General features: G+C 44.5%; 2 protein-coding genes across 4 annotated transcripts in view; both read right to left on the reverse strand.

Annotated features, from left to right (window-relative positions):
- Positions 1 to 1,912: 1,912 nt before the first annotated feature.
- LOC115149532 (dnaJ homolog subfamily C member 25-like) lies at positions 1,913 to 5,681 on the reverse strand. The gene is made up of 4 exons (XM_029692469.1): positions 5,165 to 5,681; positions 4,285 to 4,437; positions 3,612 to 4,082; positions 1,913 to 2,145 (listed from the first exon to the last, which is right to left on the reverse strand). Exons 1-4 carry the CDS (start codon positions 5,459 to 5,461, stop codon positions 2,023 to 2,025), a joined length of 1,044 nt encoding a protein of 347 aa, XP_029548329.1. The 5' UTR covers positions 5,462 to 5,681; the 3' UTR covers positions 1,913 to 2,022.
- Positions 5,682 to 8,880: 3,199 nt separating this feature from the next.
- Positions 8,881 to 21,117, reverse strand: part of LOC115149534 (YTH domain-containing protein 1) — a 34,905-nt gene continuing 22,668 nt past the window's right edge. For all 3 annotated transcript variants that reach the window (XM_029692474.1, XM_029692473.1, XM_029692475.1), the window contains exons 10-15: positions 20,011 to 20,090; positions 18,373 to 18,409; positions 18,006 to 18,048; positions 17,732 to 17,797; positions 10,342 to 10,506; positions 8,881 to 9,827 (exon numbers count right to left, since the gene is read on the reverse strand). In XM_029692474.1, the coding sequence (XP_029548334.1) occupies positions 9,624 to 9,827; positions 10,342 to 10,506; positions 17,732 to 17,797; positions 18,006 to 18,048; positions 18,373 to 18,409; positions 20,011 to 20,090 (595 nt within the window). In that variant the 3' untranslated portion in view covers positions 8,881 to 9,623. The remainder of the gene's footprint in view (positions 9,828 to 10,341; positions 10,507 to 17,731; positions 17,798 to 18,005; positions 18,049 to 18,372; positions 18,410 to 20,010; positions 20,091 to 21,117) is intronic.

Here is a 21,117-nt window from a genome sequence, read left to right on the forward strand (position 1 = left end):
GTAAAACGAGTCCTATAATCGACATAACCTGAAAGGTTGCTCAGCAAGGAAGAAGCCACTGCTCCAAAACCGCCATAAAAAAAACAGACTACGGTTTGCAACTGCACATGGGGACAAAGATCGTACTTTTTGGAGAAATGTCCTCTGGTCTGATGAAACAAAAATAGAACTGTTTGGCCATAATGACCATCGTTATGTTTGGAGGAAAAAGGGGGAGGCTTGCAAACCGAAGAACACCATCCCAACCATGAAGCACGGAGGTGACAGCATCATGTTGTGGAGGTGCTTTGCTGCAGGAGGGACTGGTGCACTTCACAAAATAGATGGCATCATGAGGCAGGAAAATTATGTGGATTTATTGCAGCAACATCTCAAGACATCAGTCAGGAAGTTAAAGCTTGGTCACAAACGGGTCTTCCAAATGAACAATGACGCCAAGCATACTTCCAAAGTTGTGGCAAAATGGCTTAAGGACAACCAAGTCAAGGTATTGGAGTGGCCATCACAAAGCCCTGACCGCAATCCTATAGAAAATTTGGGGGCAGAACTGAAAAAGCGTGTGTGAACAAGGAGGCCTTACAAACCTGACTCAGTTAAACTAGCTCTGTCAGGAGGAATGGGACAAAAATCACCCAACTTATAGTGGGAAGCTTGTGGAAGGCTACCCGAAACGTTTGACCCAAGTAAAAAAAATGTAAAGGCAATGCTACCAAATACTAATTGAGTGTATGTAAACTTCTGACCCACTGGGAATGTGATGAAAGAAATAAAAGCTGAAATAAATCAATAATTCTCTACTATTATTCTGACATTTCACATTCTTAAAATAAAGTGGTGATCCTAACTGACCTAAGACAGGGAATTTTTACTAGGATTAAATGTCAGGAATTGTCAAAGAAAAACGGAGTTTAAATGTATTTGGCTAAGGTGTATGAAAACTTCTGACTTCAACTGTATATATAAAAATATCCAGAAAGTTAAAATATATAATTAATATTTAAGGAGGGTTGGGGGGGTTATGAATACTTTGTATAATTTTGTGTACCGGTACTTTCAATTGTGATTCAAAACAGCCTTCCCAGGTAAGACAATGCATACAAAGACATATGTCATTCAGATACATTACGGGGAGGTTGGCCCGACCCAGATGAGGACTGTACCTTTATTTAATTAGGCAAGTCAGTTAAGAACAAATTCTTATTTACAATGAAGGCCTACACCCGGTCAAACCCTAACCAGGACAACGCTGGGTCAATTGTGCGCCGCCCTGGACTCCCGATCACGGCCGGTTGTGATACAGCCCAGGATTGAACCAGGGTCTGTAGTGACACCCTCTAGCACTGTGATGCAGTGCCTTAGACCGCTGCGCCACTCGGGAGGCCCCCAATGGTTCATGGACCAACGGAGACCAGAACCTAATCTGGGTCTGATGGGACGACAGTTCAGATCAGAGACAGACGAGCAGCTACAGCGGACTACACAACCTTGGGTTGTGTCCCAAACGACATTTGGAACGTACTGTAGGCTTCGTACTAAGAGCAGTTCCTTCAGGCAGGTTTCAGATACACAGTCTTACAGGTAGAACGCTGAAAGACCATTTTATGAAAGGCAGTGAGTACGCAGCAAAAGGCTTCCCTATACCTTATTAAAAGCTCTTATAATACCGTTCGCCTTAAAATGTCCCCAATCCGAGAGGAAACAAGACTGTTATCTCTCGCCAAACTCTGTCCAAAATAAGACCAATGCATTTCTATGGGCTTAAGCAGACCAAAGATGATTGCCTGCTGGGACAACGACTCCTGTTGTTAGGGCGGAGACATGAGCATCTCATCATTATATAAAGATCTCTGCCCCGATAGAATATCTCTGAAAATAATGTTACCGTTCCAAACAAACAGGCATTATTGTTAAATCGTCTGTATAAACATCATCAGTAGATTTATTCACAAATACACAGGTATACAAACACAGTGTGACTGTATAACAGGCACAAGTCAGGTGTGATTATTGATCGGCATGTTGTCAATCGTCAATAAAAGTGAGTCGCCCGGGTCCTTCATTCTTCATCCACCGTCGATACCTCTTCCACCTGGGGTCCAGGGCCATCTTCGTCTTCATCTCTTCCTCCTGCTCCTCCTTGTACACCTGTACAACAACAGTAAACAATAGAACTATAGAAACACATTCAGAAATCATTTGGGGGTTTTTAAATCTGTAAGCATTTCCCATTATTGTCAGTGTGTTTCTGTCCCCCCCCCCCCCCTTGCCAAACATCTATATGTTGTAATCACATCGTAATACACGGTGCAAAGCTTCACACTGTTACTATTACTACTAGCTACTACAACTATACTATTACAACTATCTCTCTACTACAACTATACTATTACAACTATCTCTCTACTACAACTATACTATTACAACTATCTCTCTACTACAACTATACTACTACTGTTACTAGCTACTACAACTATACTGCTACAACTATACTACTTCTATACTACTAAAAAAAATCCTAATACTACTACAACTATACTACTACTGTTACTAGCTGCTACAACTATACTACTACTACTGCTACAGCGTTACTACTACAACTATACCAGTGATACTACTACTACTACTAGCTACTATAATACTACAACAACTTCTTCCGCCCCCCCACCACTACCACCACTACCACCACCACCACTACCACCACTACCACCACTACTACCACCACCACCACCACTACCACTACCACCACTACTACCACCACCACTACCACCACCACCACCACTACTACTACCACCACTACCACTACTACTACTACCACCACTACTACTACTACTACTACCACCACTACTACTACCACCACTACCACTACTACTACTACTACCACTACCACCACTACTACTACTACTACTACTACCACCACTACTACCACTACTACCACTACCACTACTACTACTACCACCACTACCACCACCACTACTACCACCACTACTACCACTACTACTACCACTACTACCACTACCACTACCACTACTACCACCACTACTACCACTACCACTACTACTACTACCACTACCACCACCACCACTACCACCACTACTACCACTACTACCACTACTACTACTACCACCACTACCACCACTACCACCACTACTACTACCACCACCACTACCACCGCCACTACCACTACCACTACTACCACCACTACTACCACCACCACCACCACCACTACTACTACCACTACTACTACTACTACTACCACTACCACCACTACTACTACCACCACTACTACCACTACTACCACCACTACCACTACCACCACCGCCACTACCACTACTACTACTACCACTACTACTACCACTACCACCACCACTACTACTACCACCACCACTACTACTACCACCACTACTACCACTACTACTACCACCACCACTACTACTACCACCACTACTACCACTACTACTACTACCACTACTACTACCACTACTACTACTACCACCACTACTACTACTAGTACCACTACTACCACCACTACTACTACCACCACTACTACTACTACTACCACCACTACTACTACTACCACTACTACCACTACTACTACTACTACTACTACAGACCTCATAGTTGTCTTTGATCCAGAGTTGCCTCTCCAGTAAGGTGTCTCTCTGCTCCTCCTCCAGACTGTCAAACTGAGACTGAGACATGTTCATGTTCTTCCTGATGATGTACAGCTTCTCCTCGTCGCCATACTCCTCTCTGCAGATGGTGAACCGGTAGGTCCACTTACAGTACCAGACCACATAGGCACACAGGCAGTAAGGGAACAGGACAATCTTACAGAGTAGGATGTCCAAGATTTTAGGCTTCTGGTAGCCTCCTTTAATGTCAATCTTGTTCTTGATAATGTCACGGATGATCTCTTCTTCCTGTTCCCGGATCTCCTCTTTGGATCGTCGGTTCTTGCCCTTCTCTTTTGTCTTGTTCAGGAGACCCAGCTGCTTGGCTATCTCTGTGGCCTGGATACGGTACTTGGGGACTGTTGATAGGTAGGCGATGGCTTCAGTGTAGCTGGCCCACCAACTGTAGTACTGAAGGAGGAAAACAGTTAGGATGTTTCCCAAATGGCAACCTATTCCCTATTCAGTGCACTTCTTTTGACCAGAGCCCTATAGACATGAAAAAGGTTGCCACATGGGACTCTTTGGTTTTAGTGTGGAAACAGTTTCTAATTGAAATAAATATTTCATTTTAGCCAAGTGACTTTGAGAGTGCGTGAAGATATGACTGTACCTGAAAGATTGATATAGCAACCACGGTCACCAGAATGACTATCCGGACGTCCACTTTAGGTGCCAGTCGTCTCCTGTAGTAGGTGTAGTAGTGGCTGTAGTACTCTTCAGGGTGGTCCAGCATGTAGTCATAATCTCTACGGGAGTCTTCATCCTGATACACAGGAGGAAATGGGTCTTATCTTCACCTTCATATAACAAACTATTACGACTACTAGATAACAGGCCTAGTAACAAGACAAGTTACAAGAAGATTATAAAAAAATATATATATATATATATTACCTTCATTTAACTAGGCAAGTCAACTAATAACAAATTATTATTTACAATGACGGCCTACCAGGGAACAGTGGGTTAACTGCCTTGTTCAGGCAGAATGACAGATTTTTACCTTGTCAGCTCAGGGATTCGATCCAGCAACCTTTCAGTTACTGGTCCAACTCTCTAACCACTAGACTAGACTGATTTACAGCTGTATATATATATATATCAAGCATCTCAGAGTAGGAGTGCTTACTGAGGATCAGTTTTGCCTTTTAGATTACAACAAACAAGAGAATATGGCCACGGGGGCCCTGATCAGCACCCCTACTTTAAGAAGCAGGACGGACATACCTGCTCTACCTTTCTGAGGATACTACTACTGTAGCTACGTGAAAAGGGACGATACTGATCACTTTACTGTGAGTCTCTTCAGGTCTACGGAGTAAATAGTAATTGACAGTATTGGTATATTATAAACCAAAACCATTCAAATTGACTGCGGGCCTTTGATTCAGAGGTTAGAGAAAAGTGGCACATCGGCAATACAACATAAGTTGACGGCTGAAGAAATGGAGGTCAATGGTACCAATCATCTGTGTGGTTTCTCCACTTACCTTCAGAGTTTCATACGCAGTTGCAATGAGCAAAAAATGTTGATGAGCACTTTCACGTGTCTCGCCTGCAAGACTTGAAAATCTATCTGGGTGATACTTTCTGGCGAGCTGTCTGTATGCACGACCTATGTCGGATTTCACCGCTTCTCTCGGTACTCCGAGTACATCGTAACAAATCTCGGTGCCACAATAAAGTCCCTCGATAAGCGCCGTGGCAGAGGGTATGAACCCCCCCAAAAAGAATAAAATGCCTATCCATTGACCAAAGTGTCGCCCGGTCTCCATGGGCGCAGCCATTTCACTCTCGTCACAAGTTCTTCTTCGTGTTGCTTTCGTGCAGACTAGACGTTATGTTGGGTATTGCTGCCTGTCGCCGTTTGGAAAGTATACTGCACATTTATTCACACAAAAAGAGGGGGAGAGTAATTGCACCGCTATCTAACCTAGAGTGACCACATTTCCCAGATTGTACGGGACAGTCCCACACTTTGTCCCTTTGTCCCGCAACCAAACAATCATGTCCCGCATTTGATAAACATATTCAAACACCGCAAAAGAGAAGTCGATTTCTCCCGTATTTCAGTCAGATATTCAGACCTGTGTCTTGCAGTCACGTTGCGCGTATGAATACCTATAAAGATGTGGCAGAAATTTGACCAACTGACTTGTTGGAAAGGTGGAATCCTATGACGGTACCACGTTGAAACGCACTGAGCTCTTCAGTAAGGCCATTCTACTGCCAATGTTTGTCTATGGAGATTGCATGGCTGTATGCTCGATGTTATACCTGTCAGCAACAGGTGTGATCATAAATAGCCGAATCCACTAATTTGAAGGGGTATTCACATACTTTTGTACATACAGTGCATTTGGAAAGTATTCAGACCACAAATTGTTACGTTACAGCCTTATTCTATAATTGATTAAATCGTTTTTTCCCCTTCATCAATCTACACAATACCACATAATGACAAAGTAAAAACTGTTTTTTTTTTGGTGTGCAAATGTACATATATGAAAAAATTATATTACATTTACATAAGTATTCAGACCCTTTACTCAGTATTTTGTTGAAGCACCTTTGGCAGCGATTACAGCCTCGAGTCTTCTTGGGTATGACGCTACAAGCTTGGCACAAATGTATTTGGGGAGTTTCTTCTCTGCAGATCCTCTCAAGCTTTCAGGTTGGATGGGGAGCGTCGCTGCACAGCTATTTTCATGTCTCTCCAGAGATGTTTGATCGGGTTCAAGTCGGGGTTCTGGCTGGGCCACTCAAGGACATTCAGTGACTTGCCCCGAAGCCACTCCTGCGTTGTCTTGGCTGTGTGTTTAGGGTCGTTGTCCTGTTGGAAGGTAAAACTTCACCCCAGTCTGAGGTCCTGAGCGCTCTGGAGCAGGTTTTCATCAAGGAACTTTGTACTTTGGTCCATTCATCTTTCCCTCGATCCTGACTAGTCTCCCAGTACCTGCCGCATGATGCTGCCACCACCATGCTTCACAGTAGGGATGGTGGCAGGTTTCCTCCAGACGTGACGCTTGGCATTCAAGCCAAAGAGTTCAGTCTTGGTTTCATCAGACCAGAGAATCTTGTGTCTCATGGTCTGAGCGTCCTTTAGGTGTCTTTTGGTAAACTCCAAGTGGGCTGTGATGTGCCTTTTACTGAGGAGTGGCTTCCATCTGGCCACTCTACCATAAAGGGCTGATTGGTGGAGTGCTGCAGAGGTGGTTGTCCTTCTGGAAGGTTCTCCCATCTCCACAGAGGAACTCTGTCAGAGTGACCATCAGGTTCTTGGTCACCTCCCTGACCAAGGCCCTTCTCCCCTGATTGCTCAGTTTGTCCAGGCAGCCAGCTCTAGGAAGAGTCTTGGTGGTTCCTAACTTCTTCTATTTAAGAATGATGGAGGCCACTGTGTTCTTGAAGACCTTCTACTTCAAATCAGTGTAGATGAAAGGGAGGAGACAGGTTAAAGAAGGATCATTTCTACAGTAAGATGTACAGTAGGCCTGATCATTTCTACAGTAAGATGTACAGTAGGCCTGATCATTTCTACAGTAAGATGTACAGTAGGCCTGATCATTTCTACAGTAAGATGTTCAGTAGGCCTGATCATTTCTACAGTAAGATGTTCAGTAGGCCTGATCATTTCTACAGTAAGATGTACAGTAGGCCTGATCATTTCTACAGTAAGATGTTCAGTAGGCCTGATCATTTCTACAGTAAGATGTACAGGAGGCCTGATCATTTCTACAGTAACATGTACAGTAGGCCTGATCATTTCTACAGTAACATGTACAGTAGGCCTGATCATTTCTACAGTAACATGTACAGTAGGCCTGATCATTTGTCATCTGTACTGTTACTTAGGGTTGCACCATCAGTAACTAGCTAGCTTGCTTTGGCTAATGTTAGCCATTAGCTGTGTAATTTATAAGACCAGGGGATTGTTTGCAAGAGAAACTCACATATACTACTATGAGAGATAGTACTGCCTTATTTCTGCTTATCATCACCTGTTATAAAGTGACAATGCCTTGCTAGCTGACTTATTTTTCCACAGTGGAAGCCCTGTTTCCTGAATCATTCTGCCCAGTTCTGAAAGAACTCCTTGGGTTTACCATCATACTGTGGATGTCTTGTCAGGACTTGTCGTTTTATTAATTTGTTCCGTTTTGAGACTCGTTACTAAAGGTTATGGACTTCCGTTACTAAAGGTTATGGACTTCCGTTACTAAAGGTTAAGCACTTCCGTTACTAAAGGTTATGCACTTCCGTTACTAAAGGTTATGCACTTCCGTTACTAAAGGTTATGCACTTCCGTTACTAAAGGCGCTCCTCGTTATTTCTCAAAGTTTGTATGAAAGAGAGAGAAACTCATCGCTGTATTTGCGTTTCATAATTGATCTGAGTCAGAACTTGTGGCTAGTATGAGTCCATTTGATGCCAGCGGTGAGTGATGGCGAGTCGGTGACTGACAGGGCATCATCTGCTGCTGAACCACGGCGCTGTGTGTCGCAGATCTTCAACCAAACCGCAGGGGAAAAAAAGATCTGGTGAACCGCGAACCACACGGGCATCTCCCTCTCACACAGCGGCCAAACTGAGCAGACACCGCCGCCGAGCAGAGACACCGCCGCTGAGCTGAGACCGCAGACGTTTACTCTGACCCACCATTAACACCCATACGTTAATAAAGCTGCTTTAAAAAGGTTGACTCAGCGAAATGACGTCGCCACCAGCAGCACCGTAGAAACGTCGCTCAGTCACAGAGAGAGAAAAGGGGGAAACCTCGTCATCTGCACAACAACGTGTTCAATTGAAATGTCTTCCGTATTTAACCCAACCCTTGTAAATCAGGGAGGTGTGGGGGTGGGCTGCCTTAATCCACATCATCGGTACCTGGGGAACAGTAGTTGTTGGGGGTTAACTGCCTTGTTCAAGGGCAGAGCGGCAGATTTTTTCACACCTTGTCCGGTAGAGGAATCAAACCAGCAACCTTTCGGTTATTGGCCCAACGTGCTTAACCGCTAGGCTTTCTGCACGGGGTCACTTTACACTCTCACAGGTGTCTGTAATAAAAATAAAATGTGCCAAAAAACAAAATACATAGTTTTAAAATGATGGGGGGAGAGAGTGCCGAGATGGAGGTACAGTGGCTTTGACACATCGCCCTCCTATCAGTATGTACCAATCACTGATTACGACCGATGGTCAACGTGATGCAAAGCTTTTTATTATACTTCAACACGCAAAGGTGTTATGACTGGTTTCATAAAAGGTTTGAATGCCTTAAAAATATACTCAGTTCTGAGTAAAAACAGTTTCTATAAAAGTGAATCAATCCAGACCAGTCTTTTACTTAGCAATTTTCAATAGTAGTAAAATACACAGTATTTTTGTTGTACAAAACATTATACCTTTTTCCCCTCCCCCTGAGCAAACATCTCTCATCGCCTTACAGCACTGATTAGAGTCTGGATTTAAACTTCAGAAAATAACGATCTAGACAGACAATATTGTTTTTTGCTTCTGGACCAGTCAAACACTAGAAAAAACTAAAATGGCTTCAAACTAAAAGGCCAGTTAAAAAGGGACTTGCTACAACAGATTCAGTACAACTCAATTATACCCCTTTAAGTAGCAATATCTTAATTATGAACCATGTACAATTATGAACAACATAAAAGACAATATGGCATTTAAAAACATTTAAAGTCATTACTGTCTGTCTGGGTCTAAGGAAGAAACAAAAACAAAGTAACATCACATCTGGAATAGTTTTGACGCTCCAAACTACTTCTCCTGTTATTGCCTTTGTTCAGTTACACTGCATTCATGATACACATGAGCGGATGACTTGGCAACATAATGTAAAAAAAATATATAATTACACAAATCACTTAAAAAGATAACGCGCTAAAAGAAACTAACGCAGGACTTGCTGTTTGATTTAGTCTCTGATTATCTCCTGTAACGGCCCCTCTCCTTCTCCCTTTCCCTGATCCTGTCTCTCTCCCGGTCGCGTCCGCGATCTCGGTCCCGTCGGGCGTCTCTGGGCCGTTCTCGCTCCCTCTGCCTGTCTCGTTCCCGGGGGCGGCTACGGCGACTGGTCACCACAGCCTGGGTCCGTCTCAGGAAGTCATCCACTCGCATGTCATAGTCATGCTGCAGAGGGAGAGAGAGATGGTGGTGTTCACTAGTTATACTCTCTCTGGACATTAACACTTAAGTGAACATTTGATATGTGAATGGGTAATGCACAGTCCTTCTGTTGGGTAGGCTGGGTACTGGACACCTATCAAGTATGAGCTCAGTGGAGCAAAACAACTTATAACACCTGTATTGTAACTAAATGAAGCATTTTTCACAGTTTCGTCGTATGGTAAAACAAGTGGTCACTACAAAGGTAAGGGAACACTATCTCGCTCCAAACAAGGTGCATGAGGAGCAAACTGAAGTGACGAGGATATCCAGTAACTCAGTGGAAGTTGATAAAAGTGCTTCTTTATTGATAAAAAAAACCACCAAAGTAATTCAGCCCTTAAGTCTACATTTGTAAAAAAAAAAAAAAATGCGTTAAAAAAAAAATAAAAAATCAACTTCCACTGCCCTCCAAGTGTTAATGAATTTCCTCTTTAAAACAAGTAATCACATTATAGCAAACAGAAATAAGCTTCACCAGGCTGGAGCTAAAGGAGCGGACAAGTCTCTTCTCTCTGAAGCGGGCGTCGTGTGGTACAGGGTGTTGCCCAGCATAGGGTGGGTGTGACTGGGGAGGAGGAGGATGATGATGGTGCTGGTAGAACGGGTGATGAGGTGGTTGCTCCATCCCAGGGTACTGTGCCTAGAGATGAAAAGGCGCAATCTTATTAGATTTATACAATTAAATGAACAAAGAGGTCAGTGGGGGGGGGGGGGGGGAAAGTCCCCTGAATGGCAGGAAGACAAAGTGGCCAGCGTGATGCAGATAAACTATTCACCAAAAAATATATATATAAAAAAAAGGTAGGAGCAGATCAGCCTATTATATTACAGAAGGTCGCATACGGCAACCTGTTTCGACCAATCAGGTCTTTCGTTTAGCTGCATTTTTCTCTTTTGATTTATCAAACCATAGAGATGTAGATATATGAAACTAGATAGATATGTATCAACACTATATATATACACATACACACACACACACACAGCAGTATGTGGACACCCCTTCAAAAATAAGTGGATTGGGCTATTTCAGCCCGTTGCTGACAGGTTTATACAGTACAGACACTGATCTGAAACAAGCAGCTGAAACACTGCTATGTCCAAGTCTAAACCGGATTGGTGCACATTACGAATAGAGGAAGTAAAAAAAAAAATGGTTTTATACTGCAGTTAGGAGTGAATCAGCTCCTATGGTTTTATACTGCAGTTAGAAGTGAATCAGCTCCTATGGTTTTATACTGCAGTTAGAAGTGAATCAGCTCCTATGGTTTTATACTGCAGTTAGGAGTGGATTCATTTGACTCTGTCACAGTTACCAGCCCTTTCAAGCTTAACATCCTCATCATTTATCGCCCTCCAGGTTCCCTTGGAGAGTTCATCAATGAGCTTGACGCCTTGATAAGTTCCTTCCCTGAGGATGGCTCACCTCTCACAGTTCTGGGTGACTTTAACCTCCCCACGTCTACCTTTGACTCATTCCTCTCTGCCTCCTTCTTTCCACTCCTCTCCTCTTTTGACCTCACCCTCTCACCTTCCCCCCCTACTCACAAGGCAGGCAATACGCTTGACCTCATCTTTACTAGATGCTGTTCTTCCACTAATCTCATTGCAACTCCCCTCCAAGTCTCCGACCACTACCTTGTATCCTTTTCCCTCTCGCTCTCATCAAAAACCTCTCACTCTGCCCCTACTCGGATGGTATTGCGCCGTCCCAACCTTCGCTCTCTCTCTCCTGCTACTCTCTCCTCTTCCATCCTATCATCTCTTCCCTCTGCTCAAACCTTCTCCAACCTATCTCCTGATTTTGCCTCCTCAACCCTCCTCTCCTCCCTCTCTGCATCCTTTGATTTTCTCTGTCCCCTATCCTCCAGGCCGGCTCGGTCCTCCCCTCCTGCTCCGTGGCTCGACGACTCACTGCGAGCTCACAGAACAGGGCTCCGGGCAGCCGAGCGGAAATGGAGGAAAACTCGCCTCCCTGCGGACCTCGCATCCTTTCACTCCCTCCTCTCTACATTTTCCTCTTCTGTCTCTGCTGCTAAAGCCACTTTCTACCACTCTAAATTCCAAGCATCTGCCTCTAACCCTAGGAAGCTTTTTGCTACCTTCTCCTCCCTCCTGAATCCTCCCCCCCCCCCCCCCCTCCTCCCTCACTGCGGATGACTTCGTCAACCATTTTGAAAAGAAGGTTGACGACATCCGATCCTCGTTTGCTAAGTCAAGCGACACCGCTGGTCCTGCTCACACTGCCCTACCCTGTGCTTTGACCTCTTTCTCCCCTCTCTCTCCAGATGAAATCTCGCGTCTTGTGACGGCCGGCCGCCCAACAACCTGCCCACTTGACCCTATCCCCTCCTCTCTTCTCCAGACCATTTCCGGAGACCTTCTCCCCTACCTCACCTCGCTCATCAACTCATCCTTGACCGCTGGCTACGTCCCTTCCGTCTTCAAGAGAGCGAGAGTTGCACCCCTTCTGAAAAAACCTACACTCCCATGTCAACAACTACAGACCAGTATCCCTTCTTTCTTTTCTCTCCAAAACTCTTGAACGTGCCGTCCTTGGCCAGCTCTCCTGCTATCTCTCTCAGAACGACCTTCTTGATCCTAATCAGTCAGGTTTCAAGACTGGGCATTCAACTGAGACTGCTCTTCTCTGTGTCACGGAGGCTCTCCGCACTGCTAAAGCTAACTCTCTCTCCTCTGCTCTCATCCTTCTAGACCTATCTGCTGCCTTTGATACTGTGAACCATCAGATCCTCCTCTCCACCCTCTCCGAGCTGGGCATCTCCGGCGCGGCCCACGCTTGGATTGCGTCCTACCTGACAGGTCGCTCCTACCAGGTGGCGTGGCGAGAAGCTGTCTCCGCACCACGTGCTCTCACCACTGGTGTCCCCCAGGGCTCTGTTCTAGGCCCTCTCCTATTCTCGCTATACACCAAGTCACTTGGCTCTGTCATATCCTCACACGGTCTCTCCTATCATTGCTATGCAGACGACACACAATTAATCTTCTCCTTTCCCCCTTCTGACAACCAGGTGGCGAATCGCATCTCTGCATGTCTGGCAGACATATCAGTGTGGATGACGGATCACCACCTCAAGCTGAACCTCGGCAAGACGGAGCTGCTCTTCCTCCCGGGGAAGGACTGCCCGTTCCATGATCTCGCCATCACGGTTGACAACTCCCTTGTGTCCTCCTCCCAGAGTGCTAAGAACCTTGGCGTGATCCTGGACAACACCCTGTCGTTCTCCACTAACATCAAGGCGGTGACCCGATCCTGTAGGTTCATGCTCTACAACATTCGCAGAGTACGACCCTGCCTCACACAGGAAGCGGCGCAGGTCCTAATCCAGGCACTTGTCATCTCCCGTCTGGATTACTGCAACTCGCTGTTGGCTGGGCTCCCTGCCTGTGCCATCAAACCCCTACAACTCATCCAGAACGCCGCAGCCCGTCTGGTGTTCAACCTTCCCAAGTTCTCTCACGTCACCCCGCTCCTCCGCGCTCTCCACTGGCTTCCAGTTGAAGCTCGCATCCGCTACAAGACCATGGTGCTTGCCTACGGAGCTGTGAGGGGAACGGCACCTCCGTACCTTCAGGCTCTGATCAGGCCCTACACCCAAACAAGGGCACTGCGTTCATCCACCTCTGGCCTGCTCGCCTCCCTACCTCTGAGGAAGCACAGTTCCCGCTCAGCCCAGTCAAAACTGTTCGCCGCTCTGGCACCCCAATGGTGGAACAATCTCCCTCACGATGCCAGGACAGCGGAGTCAATCACCACCTTCCGGAGACACCTGAAACCCCACCTCTTTAAGGAATACCTGGGATAGGATAAAGTAATCCTTCTAACCCCCCCCCCCCCCCTTTAAAAGATTTAGATGCACTATTGTAAAGTGTTTGTTCTACTGGATATTATAGGTGAATGCACCAATTTGTAAGTCGCTCTGGATAAGAGCGTCTGCTAAATGACTTAAATGTTAAATGTTAAAAATAGGAGCTGATTCACTTGACTCCTTCTACGGTTTTATACTGCAGTTAGGAGTCAAATGAATCAGCTCCTATGGTTTTATACTGTAGTTAGAAGTGAATCAAGTGAATCAGCTCCTATGGTTTAATTAACATCAATCTGTGCCAAAGCACTTAGTACATCATAGACATCAAGTGGTTGAAGTGAAAATAAAATCTGTTAGTCGGTTAGTGCATCATTCAATCTGTTCTGAGTATAACCACTCCCTCTAGTGGAATGAAATATTTTCAGAGACTATCATTTCAAACAGGTGGCCTTGCTGAAGCAAAAATGGTTATTAAAAGCACCACAAAAATGTCAATTTTGTCTGGTATGGGACCAGAGGCAGTCAAATATTTGACCACTTTCCAGAAGTTGGCTGGATTACCACCACTCTCTGATATACAATTCAAGGAATATGCTGATATTGTTTTTAAAAATCAGGGATAGACATCTATTTCTCAAAATGTCTGAAAGACAGCCAATCAGATGTAGAATCAGTCTGTCTAGTCTTAGCCCAAGATGCATTTCTTTCCTGTAATTTCTCAGGCAATTCATGCGTAAACCGAGGATTAGATCAGTCTTTTACCTTTAGCCTTTTGTATGGTGCATGTTTATCTGCAACATAGTTAAAAACAGGGAAATAAAACAATTAAGTGCCTGATCCGAGTCAGTGATACTCGACACAACCACCCCAGCTCAGACAAAAAAAATAAATAAATGTGGCTCATTAAAATTCCTACAATGTCGTTGTAATAACGCGCAAGTGAGATTTAGGCAGGTTTAACATCTTTTATACAGGAAACGGGACAACGGTTACTGAACTCGTTGGCAAATACCCCCATTGGCTGTAAACTTACGAGGGGCATTTGTTAGAATAATATCTAAATAGTCAATTTTTCAAGGGTGAAAAGCTGGGGCGAGTTGGTTTAGTTCTCAGCAGAGTTTGATTTAGTTCAGTACAAATATCTTTCAGTCCATCAGATACTGGCATCAACCAATTTTTTAAAAAGTTGACTGAGAACACATTCATTTATAGCAACGACCTGGCGAATAGCTACAGGGGAGAGGAGGGGGATGAATGAGCCAATTGTAAGCTGGGGATTATTAGGTGGCCATTATGGTATGAAGGCTAGATTGGGAATTTAGCCAGGACACCGGGGTTAACACCCCTACTCTTACAATAAGTGCAATGGGATCTTTAATGACCTCAGAGAGTCAGGACACCTGTTTAACATCCCATCTGAAAGACAGCACCCTACACAGGGCAGTGGGATATTGTTTTAGACCAGAGGAAAGAGTGCCTCCTACTGGCCCTCCAACACCACTTCCAGCAGCATTTGGTCTCCCATCCAGGGACTGACCAGGACCAACCCTGCTTAGCTTCAGAAGCAAACCAGCAGTGGGATGCAGGGTGGTATGATGCATTTTAGAGTAAGGCTGTAACGTAACAAAATGTGGAAAAGGTCTGAATACTTCCTGAATGCACTGTATATGGCAACCCCCCCCCCCTTCTGCCAACTATCAGATCTAAAAACATGAGTCAGAAACAGAGTCCGGCATAGACTTCTTTAGCCAAGATTCAGTTGTAACCAGAATGTCTGCATTGGTTTGAGGAGAGTTACTATAAAATCCATATTTTAAGTCAAACTTTGGCATTTACATGAATCAGTCCAAGCCCACAGCTGATTTCAGATCAGACGGCATCTCTAATATAAACATGCCATGTTCAACAGGTTACCTATTAGAAAATACCATGGGGGTTGGCTTGAATTGGAATAGATACAAGATTACCTACAACCTAACCATTAGGCCAGGTTTCCTGGCTATTACGACAGGTGTCCTGCAGGGGTCGATTCTGGGTCCTGTACTTTTTACATTAACAATATCGACTTGTCTAAAACATTTGTTTTACCTGCACTTGTATGCTGATGATACTGTTGTGTATGCTATTGTCCCCACGGTTGACCAGGCTCTAACTACAGTCTGCCTTCATTGTATTACAGAAACATTTAACTGACCTGAAATTTGTATTAAACGCAGGTAAAATTAAGCACACTGAACAGAAATATAAAATGCAACATGCAACAATTTCTAAGATTTTACTGAGTTACAGTTCATATAAGGAAATCAGACAATTGAAATAAATTCATTAGGCCCTAATCTATGGATTTCACATGACTGGGAATACAGATATGCATCTGTTGGTCACAGATACCTCAAAAAAATAAAGTAGGGGCGTGGATCAGAAAACCAGTCAGTACCTGGTGTGACCACTATTTGTCTCATTCGCACAGAGTTGATCAGGCTGTTGAATGTGGCCTGTGGAATGTTCCACTCCTCTTCAACAGCTGAGCGAATTGGCGCTGTCGTACGCCTCGATCCAGAGCATCCCAAACATGCTCAACGGGTGACATGTCTGGTGACTATGTGGGCCATGGAACTGGGACATTTTCAGCTTCCAGGAATGGTGTTCAGATCCTTGCGACATGGGGCCGTGCATTATCATGTTGAAACATGAGGTGATGGTGGCGAATGAATAGCAAGGACAACGGGCCTCAGGATCTCGTCACGGTATCTCTGTGCATTCCACGGTATCTCTGTGCATTCCACGGTATCTCTGTGCATTCCACGGTATCTCTGTGCATTCGAAATGCCATCGATGAAATGCGTGTTCATTGTCAATAGCTTATTCCTGCCCATACCATAACCCCCACCATGGGGCACTCTGTTCACAACGTTGACGTCAGCAAACCGCGCGCCCACATGACACCATACACGCTGTCTGCCATCTGCCCGGTACAGTTGAAACCGGGATTCATCCGTGAAGAGCACACTTCTCCACCGTGCCAGTGGCCAACGAAGGTGAACATTTTGCCCACTAAAGTCGGTCAAGACGCCGAACTGCAGTCAGGTCAAGACCCTGGTGAGGATGACGAACACGCAGATGAGCTTCCCTGAGACGGTTTCTGACAGTTTGTGCAGAAAGTTTCATCAGCTGTCCAGGTGGCTGGTCTCAGAAGATCCCGTAGGTGAAGAAGCCGGATGTGGAGGTCCTGGGCTGGCGTGGTTACATGTGGTCTGTGTTTGTGAGGCCGGTTGGACATACTGACAAATTCTCTAAAACGACGTTGGAAGCGGCTTATGGTAGAGAAATGCACATTCAATTCTCTGGCAAAACAGCGCTGGTGGACATTACTGCAGTTAGCATGACAGTTGTACACGCCCTCAAAACTTGAGACTTCAGTGTAAACTTTAGAGTGGCCTTTTATTGTCCCCAGCACAAGGTGCAGGTGTGTAATGATCATGCTGTTTAATCAGTTTCTTGATATGCAACACCTGTCAGGTGGATGGATTATCTTGGCAAAGGAGAAACGCTCACTAACAGGGATATAAACAAATTTGTACACAGAATCTGAGAGAAATAAACTTTGTGTGTATGGAAAAATTCTGGGTTCTTCCATTTCAGCTCATGAAACCAACACTTTACATGTTGTGTTTATATTTTTGTTCAGTGTATATGTTGTTCTCTAGACGGCATAAAACAAATTCTGATGAGTTAAGCATATGTATTTTGGAATGGTGTCCATATTGATAGTGTCCCTGCTTAGAAATATCTGGGCATCTGGATAACATATTGATGAGTTAGCTAAGAAGATGACAATACAACTAGGCTTCTTCTATAGAAATAGGTCCTGCCTCTCGCTAAATAGTAGAACGCAGATTATTAAGTCAAAGTTCCTATCGGTTCTAGTCCCCCCCCCCCCCCCCGCACAACACAGCTGATTCCAAAGGGGGGGGGGGGGGCAAGGACCGATTCTACAACATGTAACATCTACATTCTAAATCATTTTTAACATACCATTCCTTGCCAAGGAGTTGGCTGCCCAATGGTTTGGTGGAACTCTCTCATGTAATCGTTGTAGGACTGGGGATCAAATTAACCACATCATGTTACTATCAATAGGACTGGAGATCAAATTAACCACATCATGTTACTATCAATAGAACTCATGTTACTATCAATAGAACTCATGTTACTATCAATAGAACTGAGGATCATATTAACCACATGTTAATATCAACGACAGTTTAATATATAATTGAAATCAATAGCAGGGTATCCCTGAACTCACCCCATTGAGAAAAACATCTCTTCTTACTCCAGTGGGGAACCGCCTTGGGGAAAAATTAACTTACTGATTATTGGTTGGGGGGAGGGCAAGGGATTGGGAAGGATTGGTGGAAAGAGGAAGGGCAAGGAAAGGATTGGTGGAGAGAGGAAGACTTGGGAATGATTGGTGGAGAGGAACCATGTGTCCTAAAATCGAGGACTGGATTGATGGAAGCAATATGGTGCCAGCTTTATCTTGCCCTTTGATAGGCCAGGTGGAAGGTTTACTGTATTGCTTATACCTACCCAATCCTCTCCAAACTACACAAGTGCCTATGGGCTAGGGTTTAGATTTGGGGTCAAGGGTGAGTCTGTTGTGAGGTACTTACCGGTCAGCTGGCGGGTTGCGAGGGTCCGGCGTAAAGCCTGTACGAAGAGAGAAAAGCTGATTTACTCTGACTGGCGACTTATGTCCCTATGTAACACCTCTCCATCTACAAAAGACACACTAGCTCTGGTTTCTAAACATTTGGTCCTGATATAGTCACATACCAGTAGGCATTAAGATCTTGAATCAGTACTTATGAACACCCACTTTAAAGAATACATAATATTCTACTTAATATTGTGCGATATAAACCATACTCTGATTAATAACAATACCATCCCAAAGAGTGGAAAACATAACAATACCATAGGTCATAGGTCATATGAAATGCAATACAGACAGCAGTCACTTGCACCTATAATAACCCGTAGTTGTAACAGTAGACATCGTTCATCTGGATTGGGCTTCAACCTTTTGTCCATACGGTTTCATAAATGGATCCAATGTGCTTTCATTTGAAACTCCCAAGTAGTTTTTAATACCACATTCTAATCATTCAGATACTGGTACCAATAAAAAAAGGACAAGACAGACCAACGTTGGCCAGCCGCAGCAGGTGGCCGCCCAATCACCTCTGACCTCAGAACATCGGCCATCATTTTCGGTTTACTTCCTGGGCCACATTTATCAAGGTGTGTGCACACAAAAGAAATACTCTGAACCTTGCGTGCATCATTTCTTCCCCACAAAAGGTCGGTATTTAAAAACGTTGAAGTTGACGGGAAAGCGTGAGTATCTCCACGTAAATCACAAAACAGGTGTTTGACGCACCAGAATTATAATAAATGGCAGGACATAGAAACACAATCTATTGATCTCAGAGCCTAAACCAAGGCAGGCCATCTCCACAGAATGTGGAGAGTTTCAGGCAGGGTTGGGGTGCTCGTTCACGCCCTCACAAAAATAATATGGCTCTTATTTATCAATGAAAACATATCTCGTGTGCGACAGTTAAATAAATCCTAATAATTTGCGCCGCACACAAATCCTAAAATCTCCACGTACGGCAGAATTTAGTAATGAATGTAGAAATGTTTGATAAATGATGCCCTTGACGACTCCACATGATTTAGCGCCATCGTTTGTTCCTAAAAACAGCAGGCGATCTACTGCGCATGGCTGACCATCGGATTGGTTGGTATTTCCTGTCCTTATAATAAACAACATACTGTACCACTACAATGAGGAGTTATGTGCCCAAAAGGTGGGCGGGCGCAGGTCAAAAGTAGTGCACTATATAGGGAATAGGGTTCCATAGGGCTCTGGTCTAAAGTAGTGCACTATATAGGGAATAGGGTTCCATAGGGCTCTGGTCTAAAGTAGTGCACTATATAGGGAATAGGGTTCCATAGGGCTCTGGTCTAAAGTAGTGCACTATATAGGGAATAGGGTTCCATAGGGCTCTTGTCTAAAGTAGTGCACTATATAGGGAATAGGGTTCCATAGGGCTCTGGTCTAAAGTAGTGCACTATATAGGGAATAGGGTTCCATAGAGCTCTGGTCTAAAGTAGTGCACTATATAGTCAACAGGGTTCCATAGGGCTCTTGTCTAAAGTAGTGCACTATATAGGGAATAGGGTGCCATTAGGGATACAGTTCATTTTCATACTGTACCAATTCATATGGTAGTAATAGTAACCTGGTCTCTGTGGGAACTCTGCTGGATAATCAATCCTCGGGCGTTTCCTGTTGTGAATGGCATTTTCCTCTGGCCGCACCCTACATGAATTAGGTAAACAATTGAGACAAAGATACACAAGATAAAGCACAACATCCCAGTAGCCCTATAACATCATAGATACAGCACAACATCCCAGTAGCCCTATAACAGATACAGCACAACATCCCAGTAGCCCTATAACAGATACAGCACAACATCCCAGTAGCCCTATAACATCATAGATACAGCACAACATCCCAGTAGCCCTATAACAGATACAGCACAACATCCCAGTAGCCCTATAACATCATAGATACAGCACAACATCCCAGTAGCCCTATAACATCATAGATACAGCACAACATCCCAGTAGCCCTATAACATCATAGATACAGGACAACATCCCAGTAGCCCTATAACATCATAGATACAGCACTACATCCCAGTAGCCCTATAACAGATACAGCACAACATCCCAGTAGCCCTATAACAGATACAGCACAACATCCCAGTAGCCCTATAACAGATACAGCACAACATCCCAGTAGCCCTATAACAGATACAGCACAACATCCCAGTAGCCCTATAACAGATACAGCACAACATCCCAGTAGCCCCATAACATCATAGATACAGCACAACATCCCAGTAGCCCCATAACATCATAGATACAGCACAACATCCCAGTAGCCCCATAACATCATAGATACAGCACAACATCCCAGTAGCCCTATAACAGATACAGCACAACATCCCAGTAGCCCCATAACATCATAGATACAGCACAACATCCCAGTAGCCCCATAACATCATAGATACAGCACAACATCCCAGTAGCCCTATAACAGATACAGCACAACATCCCAGTAGCCCTATAACAGATACAGCACAACATCCCAGTAGCCCTATAACAGATACAGCACAACATCCCAGTAGCCCTATAACAGATACAGCACAACATCCCAGTAGCCCTATAACAGATACAGCACAACATCCCAGTAGCCCTATAACAGATACAGCACAACATCCCAGTAGCCCTATAACAGATACAGCACAACATCCCAGTAGCCCTATAATACAGCACAA

The sequence above is a fragment of the Salmo trutta genome, chromosome 15 (assembly GCF_901001165.1).
Source record: "Salmo trutta chromosome 15, fSalTru1.1, whole genome shotgun sequence".
Lineage (NCBI taxonomy): Eukaryota > Metazoa > Chordata > Actinopteri > Salmoniformes > Salmonidae > Salmo > Salmo trutta.